At 40.5% G+C, this 26,220-nt stretch overlaps 1 protein-coding gene across 4 annotated transcripts; it reads left to right on the top strand.

The window, feature by feature from the left end:
- Window positions 1–1,087: 1,087 nt before the first annotated feature.
- Window positions 1,088–20,510, top strand: LOC144994634 (uncharacterized). 4 transcript variants are annotated; one of them, XM_078953391.1, is made up of 5 exons: window positions 1,088–4,873; window positions 5,833–6,004; window positions 6,331–6,503; window positions 6,613–6,710; window positions 20,164–20,510. In XM_078953391.1, exons 3-5 carry the CDS (start codon window positions 6,398–6,400, stop codon window positions 20,284–20,286), a joined length of 327 nt encoding a protein of 108 aa, XP_078809517.1. In that variant the 5' UTR covers window positions 1,088–4,873; window positions 5,833–6,004; window positions 6,331–6,397; the 3' UTR covers window positions 20,287–20,510. The 4 variants fall into 4 exon arrangements, with proteins under 4 accessions (XP_078809517.1, XP_078809515.1, XP_078809519.1 ...); XM_078953389.1 differs by having other exon boundaries at window positions 6,328–6,503; XM_078953393.1 differs by lacking the exon at window positions 5,833–6,004.
- The last annotated feature ends 5,710 nt before the right edge of the window (window positions 20,511–26,220 follow it).

Genomic DNA, 26,220 nt, shown 5'->3' with positions numbered 1-26,220 from the left:
TTTGGGAAAACGTCTTTGGCTAGAGCACATCGTTTGCACTGCTGAACCCAACTTTGAACATCTTGCCCCATAGTAGGCCAATAATAGCTCCTTCTCAGGAGACTTAGAGTGCTTTGTCCCCCAAAGTGCCCACCATGTTCATGTACACTTAAAAACACTTTGAACTGCAAAGACTCTGGAACAACGAGTTGCTTGATCTCCACACCATCACGTGGATCTTGAACATGTCGGTAGAGAACACCTCTACAAAACTTGAGTCGAGGGAGCTGTCTATAGAGCTTTTTAACAATAGGCGATCCTGTCCGTAGATCAGCATAGCTCACTTTAGCCTTCCCCTGTACCATTTGATAAATTAGCCCAACAGCCAAGTCCGTCTTTTGTGCCTGTTCAATCTCATCCCAAGTCTGGCCACTAATCACTTTTCCTGTAACAGAATGTACACTGACTGGACAGGTCATCGGATCTGACTTGTCCTGTCCAGTTGACCACAAACATGCACGAACTTCATCAGAATTAATTCTGATAAAATCTTTGCCCCCATCTTCTCTCTCAGGCTCCTCCTCCTTAGGGATTCTAGACAAAACATCTGCATTAATATTCTGTCGTCCCGGCTTGTAGCAGACCTCAAAGTTATATTCAGCCAATTGGGCCACCCATCGCTGTTCTACCGCCCCTAAGTTTGCTGTCCCTAAGTAGCGCAGGGGGTTGTGATCCGTAACTACAGTGAACTTGGAAAACATCAGGTAGTCCCTGAACTTCTCCGTGATAGCCCATTTAAGGGCCAATAGTTCCAACTTAAAAGCACTGTAGTATTTGTCATTCTTTTCTGAACCACGAAGCCCGCGGGATGCATAAGCTACCACCCTTTCAACCCCGTCTTGCTTTTGGCTAAGTACTGCCCCAAGTCCGTGTGAACTCCCATCTGTAGTCAAAATGAAAGGGGTTTGGAAATCAGGATATGCCAGGACTGGTGGGGAGGTGAGACATTGTTTGAGCTCATCCAGCGCAGTTTGGCAGTCAGCTGTCCAAACAAATGGCTGATTCTCATTAACTTTGCCCCTTTTTCCCAGTAAACCATGTAGGGGTTTTGCCATGTGAGCAAAGTTAGGCACAAATCGCCTGTAGTAACTCATAAATCCTACTACCTGCCTAACTTCTTTGACACTCCTAGGAGTTGGCCAGGAAGTCAGGGCGCTGACCTTTTCCATGTCAACTTTGATGCCCTGGGCAGAGATTAAATGACCTAGAAACTTGACCTCAGGGCGTAAAAGAAAGCATTTGGATGGCTTCAATTTCAACCCATGCTGTCGGAGTCGTTGAAACACCAGCCCCAGCCTTTCACAATGGCTCTCAAAATCTCGCGAGTAGACAAGGATATCATCCAAGTAAACCAACAGGATGTCAAAGCTCAGGTCACCTAAGACAAGCCCCATTAACCGCTGGAATGTGGCTGGAGCATTGCATAAACCAAATGGCATTCTTGTCCACTCAAAAAGACCAAAGGGTGTGGTAACTGCAGTCTTCCCCTGGTCTTCTTCATTCATTGCTACTTGAAAGTAGCCAGCTGTCAGGTCTAGAGTCGAAAATAAATGTGCATCACCGAGTGCATCCAGAGCTTCCTCGACCCTTGGGAGTGGGTAAGCATCTTTACATGTCACTTGGTTCAGTCGCCTGTAGTCGCAGCAAAATCGAACACTCCCATCTTTCTTTATGACTATAACTGCTGGTGATGCCCAGGGACTGGTGCTCTCTTTAAGAATGCCCTGGCTAACAAGCTCATGCACATGTTTTTTGAATTCCTGGAAGACCTGCGGGGGAACTCTACGGTGCCTCTGCTTGATGGGAGGGGCATCCCCGGTAGAGATACAATGGGTTACAGATGTAGTGTACCCATAGTCATTCTCATTTTGGGAGAAAACGTCTTGGTGGGTGGCTAGTAGACTTACAAGTTGTTGGTACTGAGATTCAGTCAGACCCTCCGTATTTGCTTGGACTGGAACGGGTAGCCGTTCAGCCTCATTTTCCAACTGCGTAACCTCTATACCATCTAGGTGTTTGACAACTAGACCTCCCTCCTTCTCCACCACCTGCACCACTTCTTTCAAAAGTATCTCCTGTGGTTTGCTCACGGTTGCTACTCTAGCCCGTGGCATAAGTTTTATGACTTTCTCGCTGGTGTTCATGACCCTTACGGGGACCCTTCCACTGGTAGCTTTAGCCAAGATATTTGCCACTACAAGCCCCTTTGGAAGGCCTGACCTTTGTGCCGTTTCAACAAGCACTGGGCAGTCTACTTTGGATGTAACTTCACAATGGCCCTCTACCACCATCTCACTCATCGGGGGTATCATGACCGGTTCTCGGCCTGCCACTTTCACAAACCCCATCTTTCCATCTGGAGTTATGCGCTGAGATTCCTTCCTCACTTTAGCAACCAACCTACGAATGTTGGCCTCACCCTCTTTGAGATTATCCATCCCCATGTAACCACCGTTATCTGCAAAAATGGCCTCAAGTTCTTCTATTACATTCATGCCCACAATTCCAGGGAGCCCATTTGACTTTTCTACATGGGGATGGGTGTCAGTTAGTACAAAAATGCACTTTCTGCCCACTGTCCTGCCAACACACTCCACCTCAACTTCTAGGCACCCTAATACTGGGATATCCAGCCCATTTGCGGCAGTAAGTTCGATCCAGTTGGCAGACAACATTCCCTGTTTCCCAAAATGTTTGCGGAAGTGGGACTCTGTGATAGCAGTGACGTTAGAGCCTGTATCCCACAGGCAGGTTGTCTCTATTCCTCCAATCTTTAGACTGACAGTCCTACACTTCCCAAAAGCACTCCTCCGGAGATCATTATCTACCTCCGCGAGGATACACTCAGCCATCTGGGTCCCTATGACGGAAGTACTGGGGTTCTCCTTAGACCCATTTCGATTACTTGATCTGACATCTGGATTTGGGACCTCGAGTGGGGCTTGACTTGTCTCTTTGCCTACTTTCCTCAAACAGTGCTTGCTAACATGGCCAGGCTCTCCACAGTTATAGCAGATATACCTCCCTTCACTATCTCGTAGGGCTACCCTCCTGGGGGCTGCAGCTCGCTGTCCTCCCTCCTCCCCTTTTCTCTGCAGAGCATGGTACAACTCTTCTTGACGAGCAGATATTCGTTTTATTTCCTCATGCAGCATCTCCATTGTCAGAGATGATGGTTTCTCCTCCATTGCCACAGCAGCATTTACACCCCCCCTTATTTTGGGTCTACTCGAGGTAACTGGGTCAGATGGCATCTCTTCTTCTTCTGACCAATCAATTGCAGCCTGTAACAGCTCGACAAAAGTGAGGCTCCTCATTTCGTGAACCTTCCTCTTCAATTCCCTCCTCAAAAAGTCCTCTTTCAGTCCTAAGACCAACTGTTCCTTTAATACAACATCGGGGTCTGGGACACGCTTTGGTTCTCTTCTTAAAACATGTTCTAGCCTGTCCTGTAAATCATAGGCATAAGACCGAATGGTCTCCCCGGGCATCTGTTTTCTTTCATAGAATTCTTTTAACCTTGTGCCAATTGGGATCTTATCTCCATAGGTCTGAATAAGAATGTCAAATATTTCTTCGACACTGTCTATCGGCTCCGTCAGCATAAATTTAACTGTTGCCTTTGCTTCACCCTTCAGGTGTTGCTTAACCAGCTCAACTTTATCGTCATGGGGTGTTTTCATCACTCGAAAAGCTGACTTCATTTCGGCAATCCATTCCTCAACAGATTCATCGCCGCCTCTTACTGATCCACCCCCAAAGTCTGGCAGTTTACGGTCCCTATGGATGACGACCGCAGCTGGTGCTCTCAATGCTGTAGCCTGCTGATCAATAACTGCCTTGGCAAGGGAGAGAGCTTCTCTTTGTTCATTCCTAGCCTGTTCCAAGGCACCTGCCTGCTCTACGAGCCTCCTTTGTAAATCAGCAAAATCCTTCTTTAAACCCTCCAACTCCGACATGTTGAAGCTATGACTACGAATCAATATTCCTGCACTTAATCTGGGTTTCCAATGTAATGTAGATCCTGTTCGTGACGCCAAATGTAAAGGATTGAAATCCTAACTAATAGGGGTACAAATATTAAGCTTGCTCTGGTCGACTAACAGTATTGCAGGTCCCTGCCCACACCTGTCAGTCCCTTTAACTCCTGTGCCTTCGTTTGGAAGGTGTGTGTTCTGTCACCCTGGCCTAACTCTAAAACCTTTTGGTAGTGAATGGGTGTAGTAAGACAGGCTTCAGAACTTGATCCTTGTCAGTCAGCTGAAGCGTCGTTCTGCAATGCACTTGAAGCTCACTTGCACAGATCCTGCCTTTACAACAACCAGCCAGAGTGATGGAGTGCCCCTAACCCAGAACAATCTTCAAAAATTAAAACCTAGACCTCTGTAACTGGCTCAATGAAAACAGCAAACATTTATTTGAACAAGGATTAATCTGTGTTACCTCTCTAAAGTAGTAAAAGAAATATTACTTTCTACTTTGTATGTTCAAAAGAAAACAGATTTGGATGTAAAACACCAGGTGAATTATTTGACAGTCCGGAAACAAAAAAAAACTTGAAAGTCAATAAACCACACAATAAATAAATAAATAGATCCAATATAAAATGGTGATCAAACAAATGAACAAATAGAAATGAATAAATCAAGACAGTAGAGCTCTCGACTTCCTCCGATTAACTAACTCCAGACGTTGATAACAGTTTTCTTCCAGAATGGGCGCGAGATGCCCGAACGGCGTAACAGTCAGTTAACGGTTTTGACAGTTAGCTTCAGACGGTTCTTTTCCGCGGGGAAATCGGACTGGTCGCTAATCCCGAATGGTCTTCAAAAACGTAAATGTTCAAAGACAGTGGTGCCCGCCTCCTTGGCCTCAGATGTTTTCCCGGCTTGAACTGAATTCTCAGCTTCAAAAGATAAAATAAAACAGTACCTTCTCTCCAGACCAGTAGAATGGTGTACAGCTGGTGAATTACCACAGTGAATCACTGGGATGTTAGCTGTATGGCAGGGGAATACTCTTTCAGAAACTGCTCAGCAATACGGCCGCTCTGCGGGAACTCCTCTTCTCCGCTGACGGAGCTGTCACAGACACCGCGCTCCGCCTCCGTGCCCTGCCTCCGGGCCCCGCCTCCGAAATCCCGATGCTTGCGGCCTGGGGAACTCCTCCTTACGTGCTGGCTGTCTTCCTGCACTGCTCACGTAACGAGCGAGATACTGCCGTCTCAAAATCACTGTCGAACCTGCTCCAGGTTATTTTCTTCAAAACAATTTTTTAAGAAGCCGAGACATCCCATCCGACCAGTCTCTCTCCCCGTCCAACCGTTCTTTTTTGTTTTGTTTTCCAACGTCTGTCCCCTCGCGCCTTCGTCTGCCTCTGACGTCATGTCAGGCCCGCTCATCACTTTCTGTCACCGTTACATTTACTTTATGCAATCAAGTTGTAAAAAAAAAAAAATGCCTTTACCTGTTTGCTTTTCACATTTATTTCATTCTGCTTTACTGAAACCGGAAACATTCAGCCTTGGTTCTGATCAAGTCACACCTGCTGAGATAATGCGACACATTCCCCGCGTGGCCGTCTGTTTCTCAACTGAGCACCCCGTCCATTCGGCGCGTGTTGCGCATGCGTCAGCTCGGGCCGCTCCGCTCTTTAAATGAGCCCTGCAGCCGCAAACCTGCAGCCTTCCGCAGAGTCCAAGTGTCGGTGCGACTGTTGTTGTGAATTTGGGCTATAAAAATAAACTTGAATTGAATTGAATTTTTTCAAACGTCTCTGCACTGAAACTCAAAGCTGTGAGAGTCTAAAGCTTTCCAGGAGAAGAGGAGAACCTCAGGAGAACCTCAGGAGAACCCGTCTGGTTCCAGCGGATCCTCCATCTCTACAGGTCCACCTATTCCCTCCAAACTTCCCGCCTGACACCAGAGGATCCAGCAGAAATCGGAGGTTCTGTAGGAAGCTGCAGGTCAGACTCCGTCTCTAAGCTCTGAGGGTTCGTCGGTTCTGTCCAGCCTGAGGAACCTTCAGAGAACCTTAGTGTGGGGGGTTCAGGGTAAAGGGAGGATGTGGAGGTCAGATACGGATTCTGGATGCTTCATCAGAAGATCTGCTGCTCCACAGACGCTGCTGTTCTGTAGAGTTCAGACCGGATTATTGTGTTGGTTCTGAAGGGTTCTTCGTTGACTCTTCTTGGATGTGGGCTGAAAGAAGCTGGGAAGATCTGCAGATACTGCTTCCTGTCAGGAGCTTCTTCTGCTTCCTGTTCATGTTTTTTTCTCTCTTTGACAGCAGTGCCGTTCGGTCCGTTGGGTTCCTCCAGCTGAAGGTCTTTCCCCCCGTCTGCCGTTAAAAAAACGACATGGACCGCAGGAAGTGGGTCCTGACCATAGAGGAGGGGCAGAACGTCCAGGTGAAGAAGGTCAACCAATCCCTGGAGCTGTACCTGGACGACACGCATCAGCCGAGTAAGAAGCTGACCTCCAAAGAGGTCTCAGACGTGAAGAGAACGTCCTGTTTGTACCTGTGAGGGTGTGGCGTTGCTTCATTCTTCGTTCCCTCCCTCCTCCCCCACAGCACACTGGATCATCCGAAAGCAGAAGAAGCGTCTGGTGCTTTTCTACGAGTATGAAGGCAGTCTTTACGTCCTGACGTTCGTCAAAGACTCCAGGAAGGTAAACCAAACTTCTGCTGATGTTTCTGGGGTTCTGTTTTTTTTGCCTGATCTTTACATTCTGCAGCGCTGAACCAATGTTTATTTCATATTCAAGATTCAAGATATATCAAGTCAGATTGACTTTGTTGAAAAAGTTGCAGCGGCTGCAGGTTCAATGCCCAAGGAAATGCCGAAAACCCCCATGTGGCCTCCAAGAGCTGAACCTCCAACACATGTCCGTTATCTGAGTCTCTTCAGGTCACGGATGTTAAAAAGTGTGCAGATGAATCACCTGCAAAGGCATCAGATCCTGATCTAATCCTAATTTAATCCGGTGTCACAAACCAAAAATCCAGAGTTGTGTCATTGAAATAGCAACGAGAAAACACGGTGGTGGGAGTGTGATGGTGTGGAGGAAAAGAACCCACATGATCCAGCAAGTCTGACTGAGTGACCGCAACGACCGGATGAAGGTTCTGGGAAAGTCTTGACCAGGTTCTGCTGATGCCATGAAGTCTGTCTCACAGCCGTCGAGCCAAAGATCCGCCTCAGCCCTCCGGATGCCCCGCCCACACACCTCTGTTCACACCAGGGGGGGTGGGACCAAGCGCCCACCTGCTGCAGAAGACAGAACCACGGCTGCTTTCCGCGGATGCTCCGTAGCCTCATGTTAAAATAGAAGAATGTTGACAAAATAAACCGTGTAAAGTTTGTTTTTAGGGGTCTGTGTGAGATTTGCACACATTTAAACTGTCAACAATAGTTGTTTGTTAGTTTCGTCTCTGAAGCTTAAAGCATTTTATTTTGAAAGTTATTTTATGAAGACGTGATCTAATATCCTTTTTTTATCTCCAAACATTCACATTTTGGTTTTAAACTTGTCTCCTATGGACTCACACAAAGCTAATTTAGCAGAAAGTCAAAGACGTCCGCAAGCTCCGCCGAGGTGGGCGGAGCTTCTCTTGAGTCCATCCACCTGTCAATCAATAAGACCCACAAATGTAACAAATCTGAACTTTATTGGTTGAATGCTGTAAAGCATTCAACCCTTTGTTTTCCTGTTTCTTTTTATATATTATTATTATTATTGGTTGAATGCTGTAAAGCATTCAACCCTTTGTTTTCCTGTTTCTCTTTATATATTATTATTATTATTGGTTGAATGCTGTAAAGCATTCAACCCTTTGTTTTCCTGTTTCTCTTTATTTATTATTGGTTGAATGCTGTAAAGCATTCAACCCTTTGTTTTCCTGTTTCTCTTTATTTATTATTGGTTGAATGCTGTAAAGCATTCAACCCTTTGTTTTCCTGTTTCTCTTTATTTATTATTATTTATACTATCTTCCGCCGTTTTTTGACACTTAACTCCTTCTACAGTTTTTAACCGATTTTTACCATTCAACTTTTAAAATGTTCAGCTCTTTCAGCTCATTATTGCTATGACTTTTGGTACTTCTAATCGTTGTACTTTTTAAGATATTCCAGTTTTTCCGGGAATTTTTGCCCTATTAAAATGCATTGGGAAGTTATGGTACATGGGGTTCCGGGTTCGACACTCGGTTCGGACCCTTAAAATTTTCTTCTAACCAACTTTTAAAATGTTCAACTCTTTCAACTTATTACAGTTATTACTTTTGGTCATTCAAATCATAGAACTTTTTAAGATATTCCAGGATTTTCCAGGATTTTATGCTCCATTAAAATACATAGAGAATCCTTGTGCTTAGCCCCTTTTACAGGTTTTTACTTACTTTAACCATTGTATGAAACAGTTCAGTTCATTCCTTTCCTTCAAATCTTCAAATTTTCATTAATTCAGCCATTTTTTCAACTATTTCGGTCCTTGTTTAACTCCTTCTACAATTTTTTTACCTCCACAATTTTTTTACCATCAATTTTGGTCATTCAAATCCTTCGACTTTTGAAAAGGGAAAACTTTCGTTCGTTTTTCGACGTAAAATACGAACTGTGGCATGAAATCGTTTCAACTCGGCTTCGCCCACTAGACCGGTACACGACAAGCCTTATTTATTTATACCGGCTGCATTGTATTGTAACTAGAGTGTTAGCTCAGTGGCTAAGGTGGATGGTTTATCATACTGAGGTTCTGAGTTCAATTCCAGCATTCAACTTTTTCTTTATGGTTTTTTACCTTGCCTTTCTTGATAAAATTCAGTTCCACTCACTTAAATATATTTCGTTTCATGGAAGAATTTTCTTTCAGGTGGTGTTACTCATAAGTTTTGACTTTTTATCCTTTAACTTTTAGGGATTTTCCAGGATTTTCCAGGACAGTTCAGCCATTTCATCAGCAAGTTCAGCTTTCATTAAGCAGTACAGCATTCAATCTTTGACAACCTTTGATTCTTCCAACCCTTACAACTTCCACACAATTTTAGCTAGAGACACCATTCAAACGTTAAAATGATCAGAGCAGCTTAAAGCACACACACAAACACAACAAACGTCAGGACCCTGGCCTTAGCCCCGCCCACGGCCGCTAAGGCTCATGGGAAGTGTTAATTCCCACACCATGAGTTAGGCGGCTGTTACGAGAAGTGACTATCATGTTGTTACTCCACATATGTTACTGGTAAAATGGCAATATAATGCTGTGTCATTCAGCTAGCTAGCTGATGATCAATATATCTTTCCACTATACATGGATGACTGTGCTGTGATTGATGATACATGCACAGTTGGGAAATTTAATCATGTGACACAGTATTGTACATGGTGCCCCCTACTGGATGAGATTACTGTATGTCTACTGTAGTTTTAAATGATCAATGCATTAGACTGTACCATCAAGGTTTGAAATCATTAAGAGATAGGGAGGGTTTGGCAGCCATTTTGTGTTTTCAAATTTGATACCTTTGTTGCTTTTAACTCTCCTACCTTTGACATGCCTTTAGCTAGAAACACCGTTCAAACATTAAACTGCTCATAAGACTTTGTATTTCAATATAAGTTTTGAAATTATTATGGGATGGCAACACCAACTACGGTTTTGCGGCCATTTTGTGCCTAAATGTGAGGCGATTTTAAACTGTTTTTTTAAACCTATTTTAACCATTTTACTGTTGCTATGTTAAGATCTTTCAGCCTAATCCTTTCAGCTATTAATTTTGGTCTTTCAAACCCTTGAACCTTTCAAGATATTCCAGGATTTTCCAAGATTTTTCCTCCATTTAAATACATTGAGAATCCTTGAAAACCTTTGGTTCTTTCAACCATCATAACTTCAACATGCCTTTAGCTACAGACACTGTTCAAACATTAAATTGATCACAAGGCTTTGGACAATAAAATACGTTTATAAATCATTATGGGATGTCGACACAACCTACTGTTTGGTGGCCATTTTATTACAAAATCTGAAGCAAATATTGCAATAAACTTCATCCATGGCTAGAACTGAACATATTGAAATTCACTGGATCTGAAACTCCTCGTAGCTGGAAGCTGCAGTTCAAACATTTTTGAACTGCAAAAATGTTTGAACTTTTAGCCATTTTAGCAACATCTTCAAATTTTCAACAGTTCAGCTATTTTTTGAACAATTTCAGCTTTCATGCTTAAGTCCTACAAATTTTGACCTATTTCAGGCATTCTACTATTACAATGTTCAACTTTGTCAGCTTATTCCCCCTATGACTTTTTTCCCCCAAATCTTTGAACTTTTAAAGATATTCGAGGATTTTTGCTTCATTAAAATACATGGGAAATCTTATAGCTTAACTTCTTATACAGTTTTTTACCCACTTTGACCATTCTACGTTTAAAATGTTGAGCTCTTCCAGCTCTGTTCAGCCATTTCTGTAGCAAATTCAGCTTTCATTCAGCAATACAGCATTCAACCCTGCATTTTCTTCTGGAAATGCAGCCCCTTCTAGTTGGTTGAATGCTGTATAGCATTCAACCCTTTGTTTTCCTCTTACGCTATCTTCCGCCGTTTTTCGGCACTTAACTCCTTCTACAATTTTCAACCTATTTTAACCATTCAACTATTAAACTGTTCAGCTCTTTCAGCTTATTACTGCTATGACTTTTGGTTTTTCAAATCCTTGAACTTTTTAAGATATTCCAGGATTTTCCATGATTTTTTCTCCATTGAAATACATGGAGAAATTTTCGTGCAGAAGTTCACAGTTAAACTTCTTCTACAATTTTTCACCTATTTTAACCATTCAACTATTAAAATGTTCAGCTCTTTCATCTTATTCTAGCTATGACATTTTGTCCTTCAAATCCTTGAACTTTTCCAGATAGTCCCGGTTATTCCCGGATTTTCCAATATTTTTGCTCCATTGGCCACACCTTTGCTTCTTTAAACAATTGTAACTTTAACATTCTTTTGGCTAGAGACACCGTTCAAACATTGAAATGTTCACAAGGTTTTGGACTTCAATATAAGGCTCAAAATTATTATGGGATGGCAACACCACCTACAGTTTGGCGGCCATTTTGTGCCAAAATGTGAGGCAATTTTAAACTTCTTCAAACTTTCACCTATTTCAATCATTCTACTATTTCAATGTTCAACTCCTTCAGCTTATTCCTTTCAGCTATTACTTTTGGTCCTTCAAATCTTTGAACTTTTCAAGATATTCCAGGATTTTCCAGGATTTTCCAAGATTTTCGCTCCATTTAAATACATTGAGAATCCTTGAAAACCTTTGGTTCTTTCAACCATTGTAACTTCAACATGCCTTTAGCTAGAGATACCGTTCAAACGTTAAATTGATCACAAAGCTTTGGACTATAAAATAGGTTTAGAAATCATTATGGGATGTCGACACAACCTACTGTTGGTGGCCATTTTTTGACCAAATCTGAAGCAAATATTGCATTTAACTTCATCCATGGCTGGAACTGAACATATTGAAATTCACTGGATCTGGACATATAAGGAATGTGGGCGTGGTTAGCAAACAAACTTCGTTGCTATGGACGTCCAAAGGTTTACTTTTTCTGATTTTTCTGAAACTGACGTCAATTGGTTCGTCATCCCCAGGCGACCCAAACATAAAATGGTTGCTATGGAGATAGAATTAATAGAAAAGCCGCCATTTTGAAAAAAGTGGATTTTCTATCAACTTAGACATGTAGCTTTTACCAATATGATACTCTCAAACAATGTGTTTTTTTGAGTCGGGTGATGATGCTGATTCCAATGCTAGCACTTTTAGCCATTTTAGCAACATCTTCAAATTTTCAACAGTTCAGCCATTTTTTCAACAATTTCAGCTTTAATGCTTAACTCCTTCTACAAATTATGACCTATTTTAGACATTCTACTATTACAATGTTCACCTTTTTCAGCTTATTCCTACTAGGACTTTTGATCATTTAACTTTTCAAGGTTTTTCCAGTACAGTTCAGACATTTCTTCAGCAAATTTAGCTTTCATTCAGCAGTACAGCATTCAACCCTGCATTTTCTTCTGGAAATGCAGCTCCTTCTAGTTATTATAGTATCTTCCGCCGTTTTTTGGCGTTTAACTACTTCTACAATTTTTAACCTATTTTAACCATTCTACTTTTAAAATGTTCATCTCTTTCATCTTATTTCTGCTATGACTTTTGGTTTTTCAAATCCTTTTACTTTTTAAGATATTCCAGGTTTTCCGGGAATTTTTGCTCCATTGAAATACATGGAGAATTTTTCGTTCAGAAGTTCACAGTTAAACTCCTTCTACAATTTTTCACCTATTTTAACCGTTCAACTATGAAAATGTTCAGCTCTTTCATCTTATTCTAGCTATGACATTTTGGTCCTTCAAATCTTTGAACTTTTCCAGATATTCCCGGATATTCCCAGATTTTCCAATCTTTTTGCTCCATTGGCCACACCTTTGCTTCTTTAAACAATTGTAACTTTAACATTCTTTTGGCTAGAGACACCGTTCTAATATTGAAATGTTCACAAGGTTTTGGACTTCAACATAAGGTTCAAAATTATTATGGGATGGCAACACCACCTACAGTTTGGCGGCCATTTTGTGCCAAAATGTGAGGCAATTTTAAACTTCTTCAAACTTTCACCTATTTTTACCATTCTACTATTACAATGTTCAACCCTTTCAGCTTATTCCTTTCAGCTATGACATTTGGTCCTTCAAATCTTTGAACTTTTCCAGATATTCCCGGATATTCCCAGATTTTCCAATGTTTTTGCTCCATTGGCCACACCTTTGCTTTTTTAAACAATTGTAACTTTAACATTCTTTTGGCTAGAGACACCGTTCAAATATTGAAATGTTCACAAGGTTTTGGACTTCAACATAAGGTTCAAAATTATTATGGGATGGCAACACCACCTACAGTTTGGCGGCCATTTTGTGCCAAAATGTGAGGCAATTTTAAACTTCTTCAAACTTTCACCTATTTTAATCCTTCTACTATTACAATGTTCAACCCTTTCAGCTTATTCCTTTCAGCTACGACTTTTAGTCTTTCAAATCTTTGAACTTTTCAAGATATTCCAAGATTTTCCAGGATTTTCCAAGATTTTTGCTTCATTTAAATACATGGAGAATCCTTGAAAACCTTTGTTGCTTTCAAGCATTATAACTTTAACAATCTTTCAGCTAGAGGCACCGTTCAAACATTGAAATGCTCACAAGGCTTTGGACTTCAACATACGTTTTGAAATTATTATGGGATTGCAACACAACCTACTGTTTGGTGGGCATTTTTTGACAAAATCTGAAGCAAATGTTGCAATAATCTTCATCCATGGCTGGAACTGAATATATTGAAATTCACTGGATCTGGACATATAAGGAATGTGGGCGTGGTTAGCAAACAAAGCTCGTTGCTAAGGACGTCCAAAAATTTACTTTTTCCGATTCATCTGAAACCGACGTTGATTTGTTCCTCATCTCCAGGCGACCCAAACATAAAATGGTTGCTATGGAGATAAAATCAATAGAAAAGCCGCCATTTTGAAAAGAGTGGATTTTCTATCAACTTAGAACATGTAGCTTTTACCAATATAATACTCTCAAACAACGTGTTTTTTGGAGTCAGTTGATGATGCTGATTCCAATGCTAGTACTTTTAGCCATTTTAGCAACAACTTCAAATTTTCAACAATTCAGCCATTTCTTCAACAATTTCAGCTTTCATGCTGAAGTCCTACAAATTTTGACCTATTTCAGCCATTCTACTATTACAATGTTCAACTTTTTCAGCTTATTCCTGCTAGGACTTTTGCACCTTTAACTTTTCATGGTTCTTCCAGTACAGTTCAGCCATTTCTTCAGCTAATTCAGCTTTCATTCAGCAGTACAGCATTCAACCCTGCATTTTCTTCTGGAAATGCAGCTCCTTCTAGTTATTATTATTATAGTATCTTCCGCCGTTTTTTGGCGTTTAACTACTTCTACAATTTTTAACCTATTTTAACCATTCTACTTTTAAAATGTTCATCTCTTTCATCTTATTTCTGCTATGACTTTTGGTTTTTCAAATCCTTTTACTTTTTAAGATATTCCAGGTTTTCCGGGAATTTTTGCTCCATTGAAATACATGGAGAATTTTTTGTTCAGAAGTTCACAGTTAAACTCCTTCTACAATTTTTCACCTTTTTTTAACCGTTCGACTATGAAAATGTTCAGCTCTTTCATCTTATTCTAGCTATGACATTTTGGTCCTTCAAATCTTTGAACTTTTCCAGATATTCCCGGATATTCCCAGATTTTCCAATGTTTTTGCTCCATTGGCCACACCTTTGCTTCTTTAAACAATTGTAACTTTAACATTCTTTTGGCTAGAGACACCGTTCAAATATTGAAATGTTCACAAGGTTTTGGACTTCAACATAAAGTTCAAAATTATTATGGGATGGCAACACCACCTACAGTTTGGCGGCCATTTTGTGCCAAAATGTGAGGCAGTTTTAAACTTCTTCAAACTTTCACATATTTTAATCCTTCTACTATTACAATGTTCAACCCTTTCAGCTTATTCCTTTCAGCTACGACTTTTAGTCTTTCAAATCTTTGAACTTTTCAAGATATTCCAAGATTTTCCAGGATTTTCCAAGATTTTTGCTTCATTTAAATACATGGAGAATCCTTGAAAACCTTTGTTGCTTTCAAGCATCATAACTTTAACAAGCTTTCAGCTAGAGACACCGTTCAAACATTGAAATGCTCACAAGGCTTTGGACTTCAACATACGTTTTGAAATTATTATGGGATGGCAACACAACCTACTGTTTGGTGGGCATTTTTTGACAAAATCTGAAGCAAATGTTGCAATAAACTTCATCCATGGCTGGAACTGAACATATTGAAATTCACTGGATCTGGACATATAAGGAATGTGGGCGTGGTTAGCAAACAAAGCTCGTTGCTAAGGACGTCCAAAAGTTTACTTTTTCCGATACATCTGAAACCGACGTTGATTTGTTCCTCATCTCCAGGCGAACCAAACATAAAATGGTTGCTATGGAGATAAAATCAATAGAAAAGCCGCCATTTTGAAAAAAGTGGATTTTCTGTCAACTTAGAACATGTAGCTTTTACCAACATGACACTCTTAAACAATGTGATTTTTTGAGTCAGTTGATGATGCTGATGCTAGCACTTTTAGCCATTTTAGCATCATCTTTAAATTTTCAACCGTACATCCATTTTTTCAACAATTTCAACTTTCATGCTTAACTCTGTCTACAAATTTTGACCTGTTTTGGTCATTCTACTTTTACAATGACCTTTGAATTTTGGTGCTTTAATTTTTCAAAATATTCCAGGAAATTTCAGCCATTTTTTCAACAATTACAGCTTTCATGCTTAACTCCTTCTACAATGTTTGACCTATTTTAGACATTCTACTTTTACAATGTTCAGCTTTTTCATCATATTTCTGCTTTCATTCAGCAATACAGCATTCAACCCTGCATTTTCTTCTGGAAATGCAGCTCCTTCTAGTTATTATAGTATCTTCCGCCGTTTTTTGGCGTTTAACTACTTCTACAATTTTTAACCTATTTTAACCATTCTACTTTTAAAATGTTCATCTCTTTCATCTTATTTCTGCTATGACTTTTGGTTTTTCAAATCCTTTTACTTTTTAAGATATTCCAGGTTTTCCGGGAATTTTTGCTCCATTGAAATACATGGAGAATTTTTCGTTCAGAAGTTCACAGTTAAACTCCTTCTACAATTTTTCACCTATTTTAACCGTTCGACTATGAAAATGTTCAGCTCTTTCATCTTATTCTAGCTATGATATTTTGGTCCTTCAAATCTTTGAACTTTTCCATTTATTCCCGGATATTCCCAGATTTTCCAATGTTTTTGTTCCATTGGCCACACCTTTGCTTCTTTAAACAATTGTAACTTTAACATTCTTTTGGCTAGAGACACCGTTCAAATATTGAAATGTTCACAAGGTTTTGGACTTCAACATAAGGTTCAAAATTATTATGGGATGGCAACACCACCTACAGTTTGGCGGCCATTTTGTGCCAAAATTAAGCAATTTTAAACTTCTTCAAACTTTCACCTATTTTTACCATTCTACTATTACAATGTTCAACCCTTTCAGCTTATTCCTTTCAGCTATGACTTTTGGTCCTTCAAATCCTTGATTTTTTCCAGATATTCCCGGATATTCCCAGATTTTCCAATGTTTTTGCTCCATTGGCCACACCTTTGCTTCTTTAAACAATTGTAACTTTAACATTCTTTTGGCTAGAGACACCGTTCAAATATTGAAATGTTCACAAGGTTTTGGACTTCAACATAAAGTTCAAAATTATTATGGGATGGCAACACCACCTACAGTTTGGCGGCCATTTTGTGCCAAAATTAAGCAATTTTAAACTTCTTCAAACTTTCACCTATTTTTACCATTCTACTATTACAATGTTCAACCCTTTCATCTTATTCCTTTCAGCTATGACTTTTGGTCCTTCAAATCCTTGAACTTTTCCAGATATTCCCGGATATTCCCAGATTTTCCAATGTTTTTGCTCCATTGGCCACACCTTTGCTTCTTTAAACAATTGTAACTTTAACATTCTTTTGGCTAGAGACACCGTTCAAATATTGAAATGTTCACAAGGTTTTGGACTTCAACATAAGGTTCAAAATTATTATGGGATGGTAACACCACCTACAGTTTGGCGGCCATTTTGTGCCAAAATGTGAGGCAATTTTAAACTTCTTCAAACTTTCACCTATTTTTACCATTCTACTATTACAATGTTCAACCCTTTCATCTTATTCCTTTCAGCTATGACTTTTGGTCCTTCAAATCTTAGAACTTTTCCAGATATTCCCGGATATTCCCAGATTTTCCAATCTTTTTGCTCCATTGGCCACACCTTTGCTTTTTTAAACAATTGTAACTTTAACATTCTTTTGGCTAGAGACACCGTTCAAATATTGAAATGTTCACAAGGTTTTGGACTTCAACATAAGGTTCAAAATTATTATGGGATGGTAACACCACCTACAGTTTGGCGGCCATTTTGTGCCAAAATGTGAGGCAATTTTAAACTTCTTCAAACTTTCACCTATTTTTACCATTCTACTATTACAATGTTCAACCCTTTCAGCTTATTCCTTTCAGCTATGACTTTTGGTCCTTCAAATCCTTGAACTTTTCCAGATATTCCCGGATATTCCCAGATTTTCCAATCTTTTTGCTCCATTGGCCACACCTTTGCTTCTTTAAACAATTGTAACTTTAACATTCTTTTGGCTAGAGACACCGTTCAAATATGCAAATGTTCACAAGGTTTTGGACTTCAACATAAGGTTCAAAATTATTATGGGATGGCAACACCACCTACAGTTTGGCGGCCATTTTGTGCCAAAATTAAGCAATTTTAAACTTCTTCAAACTTTCACCTATTTTTACCATTCTACTATTACAATGTTCAACCCTTTCAGCTTATTCCTTTCAGCTATGACTTTTGGTCCTTCAAATCCTTGAACTTTTCCAGATATTCCCGGATATTCCCAGATTTTCCAATGTTTTTGCTCCATTGGCCACACCTTTGCTTCTTTAAACAATTGTAACTTTAACATTCTTTTGGCTAGAGACACCGTTCAAATATTGAAATGTTCACAAGGTTTTGGACTTCAACATAAGGTTTAAAAATTATTATGGGATGGTAACACCACCTACAGTTTGGCGGCCATTTTGTGCCAAAATGTGAGGCAATTTTAAACTTCTTCAAACTTTCACCTATTTTTACCATTCTACTATTACAATGTTCAACCCTTTCATCTTATTCCTTTCAGCTATGACTTTTGGTCCTTCAAATCTTAGAACTTTTCCAGATATTCCCGGATATTCCCAGATTTTCCAATCTTTTTGCTCCATTGGCCACACCTTTGCTTTTTTAAACAATTGTAACTTTAACATTCTTTTGGCTAGAGACACCGTTCAAATATTGAAATGTTCACAAGGTTTTGGACTTCAACATAAGGTTCAAAATTATTATGGGATGGCAACACCACCTACAGTTTGGCGGCCATTTTGTGCCAAAATGTGAGGCAATTTTAAACTTCTTCAAACTTTCACCTATTTTTACCATTCTACTATTACAATGTTCAACCCTTTCATCTTATTCCTTTCAGCTATGACTTTTGGTCCTTCAAATCTTAGAACTTTTCCAGATATTCCCGGATATTCCCAGATTTTCCAATCTTTTTGCTCCATTGGCCACACCTTTGCTTTTTTAAACAATTGTAACTTTAACATTCTTTTGGCTAGAGACACCGTTCAAATATGCAAATGTTCACAAGGTTTTGGACTTCAACATAAGGCTCAAAATTATTATGGGATGGCAACACCACCTACAGTTTGGCGGCCATTTTGTGCCAAAATGTGAGGCAATTTTAAACTTCTTCAAAATTTCACCTATTTTAATCCTTCTACTATTACAATCTTCAACTCTTTCAGCTTATTCCTTTCAGCTACGACTTTTAGTCTTTCAAATCTTTGAACTTTTCAAGATATTCCAAGATTTTCCAAGATTTTTGCTTCATTTAAATACATGGAGAATCCTTGAAAACCTTTGTTGCTTTCAAGCATTATAACTTTAAAATGCTTTCAACTAGAGGCACCGTTCAAACATTGAAATGCTCACAAGGCTTTGGACTTCAACATACGTTTTAAAATTATTATGGGATGGCAACACAACCTACTGTTTGCTGGGCATTTTTTGACAAAATCTGAAGCAAATGTTGCAATAAACTTCATCCATGGCTGGAACGGAACATATTGAAATTCACTGGATCTGGACATATAAGGAATGTGGGCGTGGTTAGCAAACAAAGCTCGTTGCTAAGGACGTCCAAAAGTTTACTTTTTCCGATTCATCTGAAACCGACGTTGATTTGTTCCTCATCTCCAGGCGACCCAAACATAAAATGGTTGCTATGGAGATAAAATCAATAGAAAAACCGCCATTTTGGAAAGAGTGGATTTTCTCTCAACTTAGAACATGTAGCTTTTACCAATATAATACTCTCAAACAACGTGTTTTTTGGAGTCAGTTGATGATGCTGATTCCAATGCTAGTACTTTTAGCCATTTTAGCAACATTTTCAAATTTTCAACAATTCAGCCATTTTTTCAACAATTTCAGCTTTCATGCTTAAGTCCTACAAATTTTGACCTATTTCAGCCATTCTACTATTACAATGTTCAACTTTTTCAGCTTATTCCTGCTAGGACTTTTGCACCTTTAACTTTTCATGGTTCTTCCAGTACAGTTCAGCCATTTCTTCAGCTAATTCAGCTTTCATTCAGCAGTACAGCATTCAACCCTGCATTTTCTTCTGGAAATGCAGCTCCTTCTAGTTACAACTAAAATCTGTTAACATAAATGAAAAAAATCAACAACAAAAATCCTTAAACTTCAATCTGAACAAACTGCAAAACAAAACGTTTTTATTTCTGGATTTCTTTGTTTCTGCGTTTGACCGCTTGGCAAATCTTTACCTGATGTTATGTAATCTGGATAAATATTGTGGGTCTGTCACAAGAACAGGCAGACGGCTGGATCCAGATCAGCAGGTTTATCAGCTCAGCTAAAAGTCCACAAAGCTGAATCAGGGTCAGGCAGGCGGGAGGCGATAACAGGCACAAGAGCATCAGAGGAGAGACGGGGTAGTCAGAGTTCAGCCGAGGGCGGGGCAGGCGGCGGGCAAACGGACTCAGAAACAGAAGATCAGGTCTAGATGTGACTCTCAGTACTGAAGGCAGAGTGGCACAAGCAATACTTCACACTGAGTGAGGCTCAGTGCAGAGCTTAAGTAGACTGTGGTTGATGGAGTGAATGAGAGTCAGGAAGTGTGTGCTGGGGTTGCTGGGAGATGTAGTGTGCTAATACTCTGGGGACGGCTCCTGTCCCTAGAAGTTCTGACTTCTGGCAGAGTCTGAATGAATTATTTCTGTATCATTACATATTTTTATGATGAATTCTCCGTTCTTTTCCAGGAGGATGTCTCCTCCAGCGGATCCAGATCTCTTAAACGTGAAGAAAAAACGGTCCAGAGGAAAAAAAAGATGCAGTTTGGGGAGAAGTTGTGTTTTTTTCGGGTTCTGCCAGAGTCTCTCTGACGGTTTTGCTCCAAATGTGAATCTAAACTGTTTCCTCCAGATTTTGGATTTAGAGAAGAACTTTCCCTTCAACTGAATGAAGTGTGATGTACTTCTCTACTGATATGCTGTAACTCTCTGTCTTTGCTCCGCCGCTTCCAGCCGGTTCCAAATTCAGATTTTACGCTCTCTTTGTAAGATTTTACTTCTGCCTTTTAAATGTTTTAATAATGATAAATAAATAAATAAACAAATAAACAAATGAATACAGGGGAGTCGCACATTAAAGTTGAGCTTCAGGCGGACAGGTAAAAAACCGCGTGGAGGTTTGGATTCACTACCGGATGTAGTTGTATCCACTGACTGGGTGACCAAAGTTCAGTGTGTGTGTTTGGGGGGGGGGGGGGGGGGGGGGGGGGGGGGTGTCAAAAAGAGCAGCTCGAACAAGAATTCCAACATCTGCACAAATGAAATGAAGTGAAATGTTTGTTCTGGAGGTTCAGCATCCAGATCCAAAGCAGAAGCTCCAGAAATGCTTTTTCACTGTAAAATAATCTGCTGCACGTTCAAGCGTGTGATCCGGTTCAGGATGATGTCAGAGTGAAGATATTTCTCTCAGTGGTTGCTTGAAGGTTTTCCAGATGGGAAGACAAGCTTGATGAACAAAATCCAATTTCTGCCCTGAAGGCTCAGAGGTTCTCCTCTGCTCCTCCACAGTCTGCCCGGTTTCTAGTTGAATGGATAAAATAGATAATATTAATAGTAATATTAATAATAATAATAGGAAGAACTGGAGTTGAGTGGCAAAAAATTGTGGAAGATGCTAGAATAAAAAAAGAGAAACAGGAAAAAAATGGTTGGTTGAATACTTTATAGCTTGTAAATAAAAACATGAAAAAGTGTTGCTGCAGAAACCGCAAAAAAAGTGATGAGGTCCTCCTGTGGAGAACCAGACTTGTGTATGGTTGTTCCGGCGTGATAGACAGCTTGAAGACAGACATTTGTGGAGGTTTTTAGGAAGCAAAGAAACTTTTTGCTCCAAAGTTTGGCTCGTGTTGGTGATGAAATGTGTTCGTCTGCCCTGCAGTTCACCGTCATTCCACCGGAGGCAGTAGAGGAGCTTTTCCTGCTCGTCTCAAAAAAGTCCCGGCAGGAAAATTGAGCTCATTTAGAAAGCTTTACTATCGACACATGTTTCTTAATGACTAGCTGTTGTAATGAAATCATTCATTCTTCACGATACAGTTACTCCATGTTCAAATGTGTGGTTAGACTTAGAGACAATTATTTGTCACATTACTGAAATTTGATTCACTTCCCAACAAAACTGTATTGATTATGGAAATGATCTAAACGTAGATGGAAATGTGATCTTAAAAACGTTTTGGGTATTCTCATAACAGTTTGTCTCTTTTAGATCTAAAAAAACTAAAGAAGAAGAGAAAAAGAAAGTTCTTTCAAACTATCAGTCTGAGACAGGATGGTGATTGAAGCGACACAGGTTGGGAGTCAGACGAAGATGAGGATGAGGAAGGGACTCATCAGGCCGGCCATGGTAGGAGTGATGACAAAGGTCACGGTGTAGCCTGGACATGGACCAGTCTGACCTTTTACAGAGGTCATGACTGAAGGACGACGCAGGAAGAAAGTGATGCTTTGGTGCAGTTTCCGTGAGGAAGATCTACCTCACTTCCAGGCACATCACTTTCCATGTCTCCACGCCATCATCATTCCGGCCCGCACACACCGTGAATTCGGTTTTAAGCCGTTCAGAATTTTTGGTCGGCAGAGAATTAAGCAGTTCGTGCGTATTTTACGTAGTTTATACATAAATATTACGTAAATCTTAATATGCATGTGCAAGTTTGTGTCTTTCCACGTATGTCTAACAGAATTTTCACGCATGAACCACCGATGTAGAACGTTTCTGTCACGTCTACGGCGCACAGATCAAGTTAAAATTACGTCATTGACGCACGAATCACACCAACACGATTCACACCAACACGTATCACACCAACACGATTCACACCAACATGTATCACACCAACACGATTCACACCAAAACGTATCACACCAACACGATTCACACCAACACATATCACACCAACACGATTTACACCAACACGTATCACACCAACACGTATCACACCAACACGATTCACACCAACATGTATCACACCAACACGTATCACACCAACACGATTCACACCAAAACGTATCAAACCAACACGTATCACACCAACACGATTCACACCAACACGTATCACACCAACCCGATTCACACCAACACGTATCACACCAACACGTATCATACCAACGTGTATCACACCAACACGATTCACACCAACACGTATCATACCAACATGTATCACACCAACACATATCACACAAACACGATTCACACCAAAACGTATCAAACCAACACGTATCACACCAACACGATTCACACCAACACGTATCACACCAACACGTATCATACCAACGTGTATCACACCAACACGTATCACACCAACACGTATCACACCAACACGATTCACACCAACACGTATCATACCAACATGTATCACACCAACACGTATCACACCAACACATATCACACCAACACGATTCACACCAACATGTATCACACCAACACGTATCACACCAACACGATTCACACCAACACGTATCATACCAACATGTATCACACCAACACGTATCACACCAACACATATCACACCAACACGATTCACACCAACATGTATCACACCAACACGTATCACACCAACACGATTCACACCAACACGTATCACACCAACACGATTCACACCAACACGTATCACACCAACAGGTATCACACCAACATGTATCACACCAACACGATTCACACCAACATGTATCACACCAACACGTATCACACCAACACGTATCACACCAACACGATTCACACCAACACGTATCATACCAACATGTATCACACCAACACGTATCACACCAACACATATCACACCAACACGATTCACACCAACACGTATCACACCAACACGATTAACACCAACACGATTCACACCAACATGTATCACACCAACACTTAACACACCAACACGATTCACACCAACATGTATCACACCAACACGTATCACACCAACACGATTCACACCAAAACGTATCAAACCAACACGTATCACACCAACACGATTCACACCAACACGTATCACACCAACCCGATTCACACCAACACGTATCACACCAACACGTATCATACCAACGTGTATCACACCAACACGATTCACACCAACACGTATCATACCAACATGTATCACACCAACACATATCACACAAACACGATTCACACCAAAACGTATCAAACCAACACGTATCACACCAACACGATTCACACCAACACGTATCACACCAACACGTATCATACCAACGTGTATCACACCAACACGTATCACACCAACACGTATCACACCAACACGATTCACACCAACACGTATCATACCAACATGTATCACACCAACACGTATCACACCAACACATATCACACCAACACGATTCACACCAACATGTATCACACCAACACGTATCACACCAACACGATTCACACCAACACGTATCATACCAACATGTATCACACCAACACGTATCACACCAACACATATCACACCAACACGATTCACACCAACATGTATCACACCAACACGTATCACACCAACACGATTCACACCAACACGTATCACACCAACACGATTCACACCAACACGTATCACACCAACAGGTATCACACCAACATGTATCACACCAACACGATTCACACCAACATGTATCACACCAACACGTATCACACCAACACGTATCACACCAACACGATTCACACCAACACGTATCATACCAACATGTATCACACCAACACGTATCACACCAACACATATCACACCAACACGATTCACACCAACACGTATCACACCAACACGATTAACACCAACACGATTCACACCAACATGTATCACACCAACACTTAACACACCAATAGGTATTACACCAACACGTATCACACCAACACGATTCACACCAACACGTATCACACCAACATGATTCACACCAACACTTATCACACCAACACGATTCACACAAACACGTATCACACCAATAGGTATCACACCAACACGATTCACACCAATAGGTATCACACCAAAACGTATCAAACCAACATGTATCACACCAACATGATTCACACCAACACATATCTCACCAACACGTGTCACACCAACACGTATCAAACCAACACGTATCACACCAACACGTATCACACCAAAACGTATCAAACCAACACGTATCACACCAACACGATTCACACCAACACGATTCACACCAACATGTATCACACCAACACTTAACACACCAATAGGTATTACACCAACACGTATCACACCAACACGATTCACACCAACACGTATCACACCAACATGATTCACACCAACACTTATCACACCAACACGATTCACACGAACACGTATCACACCAATAGGTATCACACCAACACGATTCACACCAATAGGTATCACACCAAAACGTATCAAACCAACATGTATCACACCAACATGATTCACACCAACACATATCTCACCAACACGTATCACACCAACAAGTATCACACCAACACGTATTACACCATCACGATTCACACCAACACGATTCACACCAACACTTATCATATTTTTAAATGGTTTTTAACGTGGTTCATTCCTGACACATCTGTGAAAATTTCACTTAAAGACTACAACTTTTCTCCCTTTTTCCGCGTAGATTCACGTCTGGCCAATTTTCATCTGTGCTATGTGGGTAAAATGTAAATAGTGGCTGTGGGACACGCCCTTAAATAGCCCACCTTTCCTCTCAGCCAATCACATTTTAAAGAGGTGAATGGTGGTCTCATTGTATTGTAGATGCTTTGCTTGGCGCTCCTCCACCCTGCTCTCCTGTGTCTTATCCGGCCTCCAACCACCAAGACGTCATCGACCCAGAGCCGAACCACCGCAGAGTATGGACTTGAGTCGTGGCGGTTTTTCTTTTTCCTGAACAAATCTTTCCTCACATTCCTAACATCTCTCTTTATGTCAAACTCCATCTGTCAGTTTCAGTCGTGTGGTCTGTGTATTTCAGATGGTTGGTCTCTGAAATAATGAAATTGATGTGGAAAAAAACAACAAAAAAAGAAGCAGCAAACCTGTTCAGAGGTCAAAAAGAGGTCAAAGAGTCGGAGCTGTTTAGTGCCAAACACCAATCAGACGTAGAGGTTCAAATGAGTTTCCTCCGTATTATCCTTCTGCCTCAATTCATAAAGGAGTGTCTGTGTAAAAGTATGATAGAATGTGTAAATAAATATGGTAGTATCTATGTTGGAGTATAGTAGTACTTTATCAAATGTGTACTATAGCAGTACTTGTGTCAAACTAAAGCTGAAGCCTCTCATAGAGTCGTCTTTGCTTTGCTTAATTTTATTTGAGTTTAGAAATCTGATTCAAATGTGGTAAACTGTTTAAAAACAGGTGAGATTCCGGTTTGCTTAAAGTATCTGAGCTTTAACTTTTAAACGAATCTGAAAAAACCTTTTGATGGAAACTAAATGAAGAAGATATTTGGAGCACAAAGGAGACTGCAGGACGTCTGCGGATGGTTTCAGACTGCAATAAGATTCTGTTTTGTAGAGCAGATTCATGTCGATGGGGAGAACCCGCTACTCCACCGGACCGGGCCGAGGATCTCTGCTGCAGTCGTGTGGCATCAGGGCGGTACTGCCGTCACCGTCCTGAGATAAAATGTGAAGCTTTGGAGGTGTTTCAGGAAAAAAAAGATCTACCTCATCCTCAGGGCCGCCGGGGCTGCTGAGTCATCACTTCAAACTCTGAGCCAATAGCTGAAGAGCTAGCTTTCCTCACAGCCAATCAGAATCTGATTCCTGCCTTGAAA

Source organism: Oryzias latipes, chromosome 9, assembly GCF_053564925.1.
Source record: "Oryzias latipes strain Hd-rR chromosome 9, Olatipes_Hd-rR_3.1".
Taxonomy (NCBI): Eukaryota; Metazoa; Chordata; class Actinopteri; order Beloniformes; family Adrianichthyidae; genus Oryzias; species Oryzias latipes.
Note: the sequence above shows the minus strand (reverse complement) of the source record. Positions and strands in the feature narration are given on the sequence as shown.

Excerpts from the sequence above, each read along its gene's own strand:
- LOC144994634 (XM_078953393.1), top strand. The coding sequence starts at position 6,398 with ATGGACCGCAGGAAGTGGGTCCTGACCATAGAGGAGGGGCAGAACGTC. Across the intron at positions 6,504-6,612 it reads GGACGACACGCATCAGCCGA|CACACTGGATCATCCGAAAG; the intron begins GTAAGAAGCTGA and ends CCTCCCCCACAG. Across the intron at positions 6,711-20,163 it reads TCGTCAAAGACTCCAGGAAG|GAGGATGTCTCCTCCAGCGG; the intron begins GTAAACCAAACT and ends GTTCTTTTCCAG.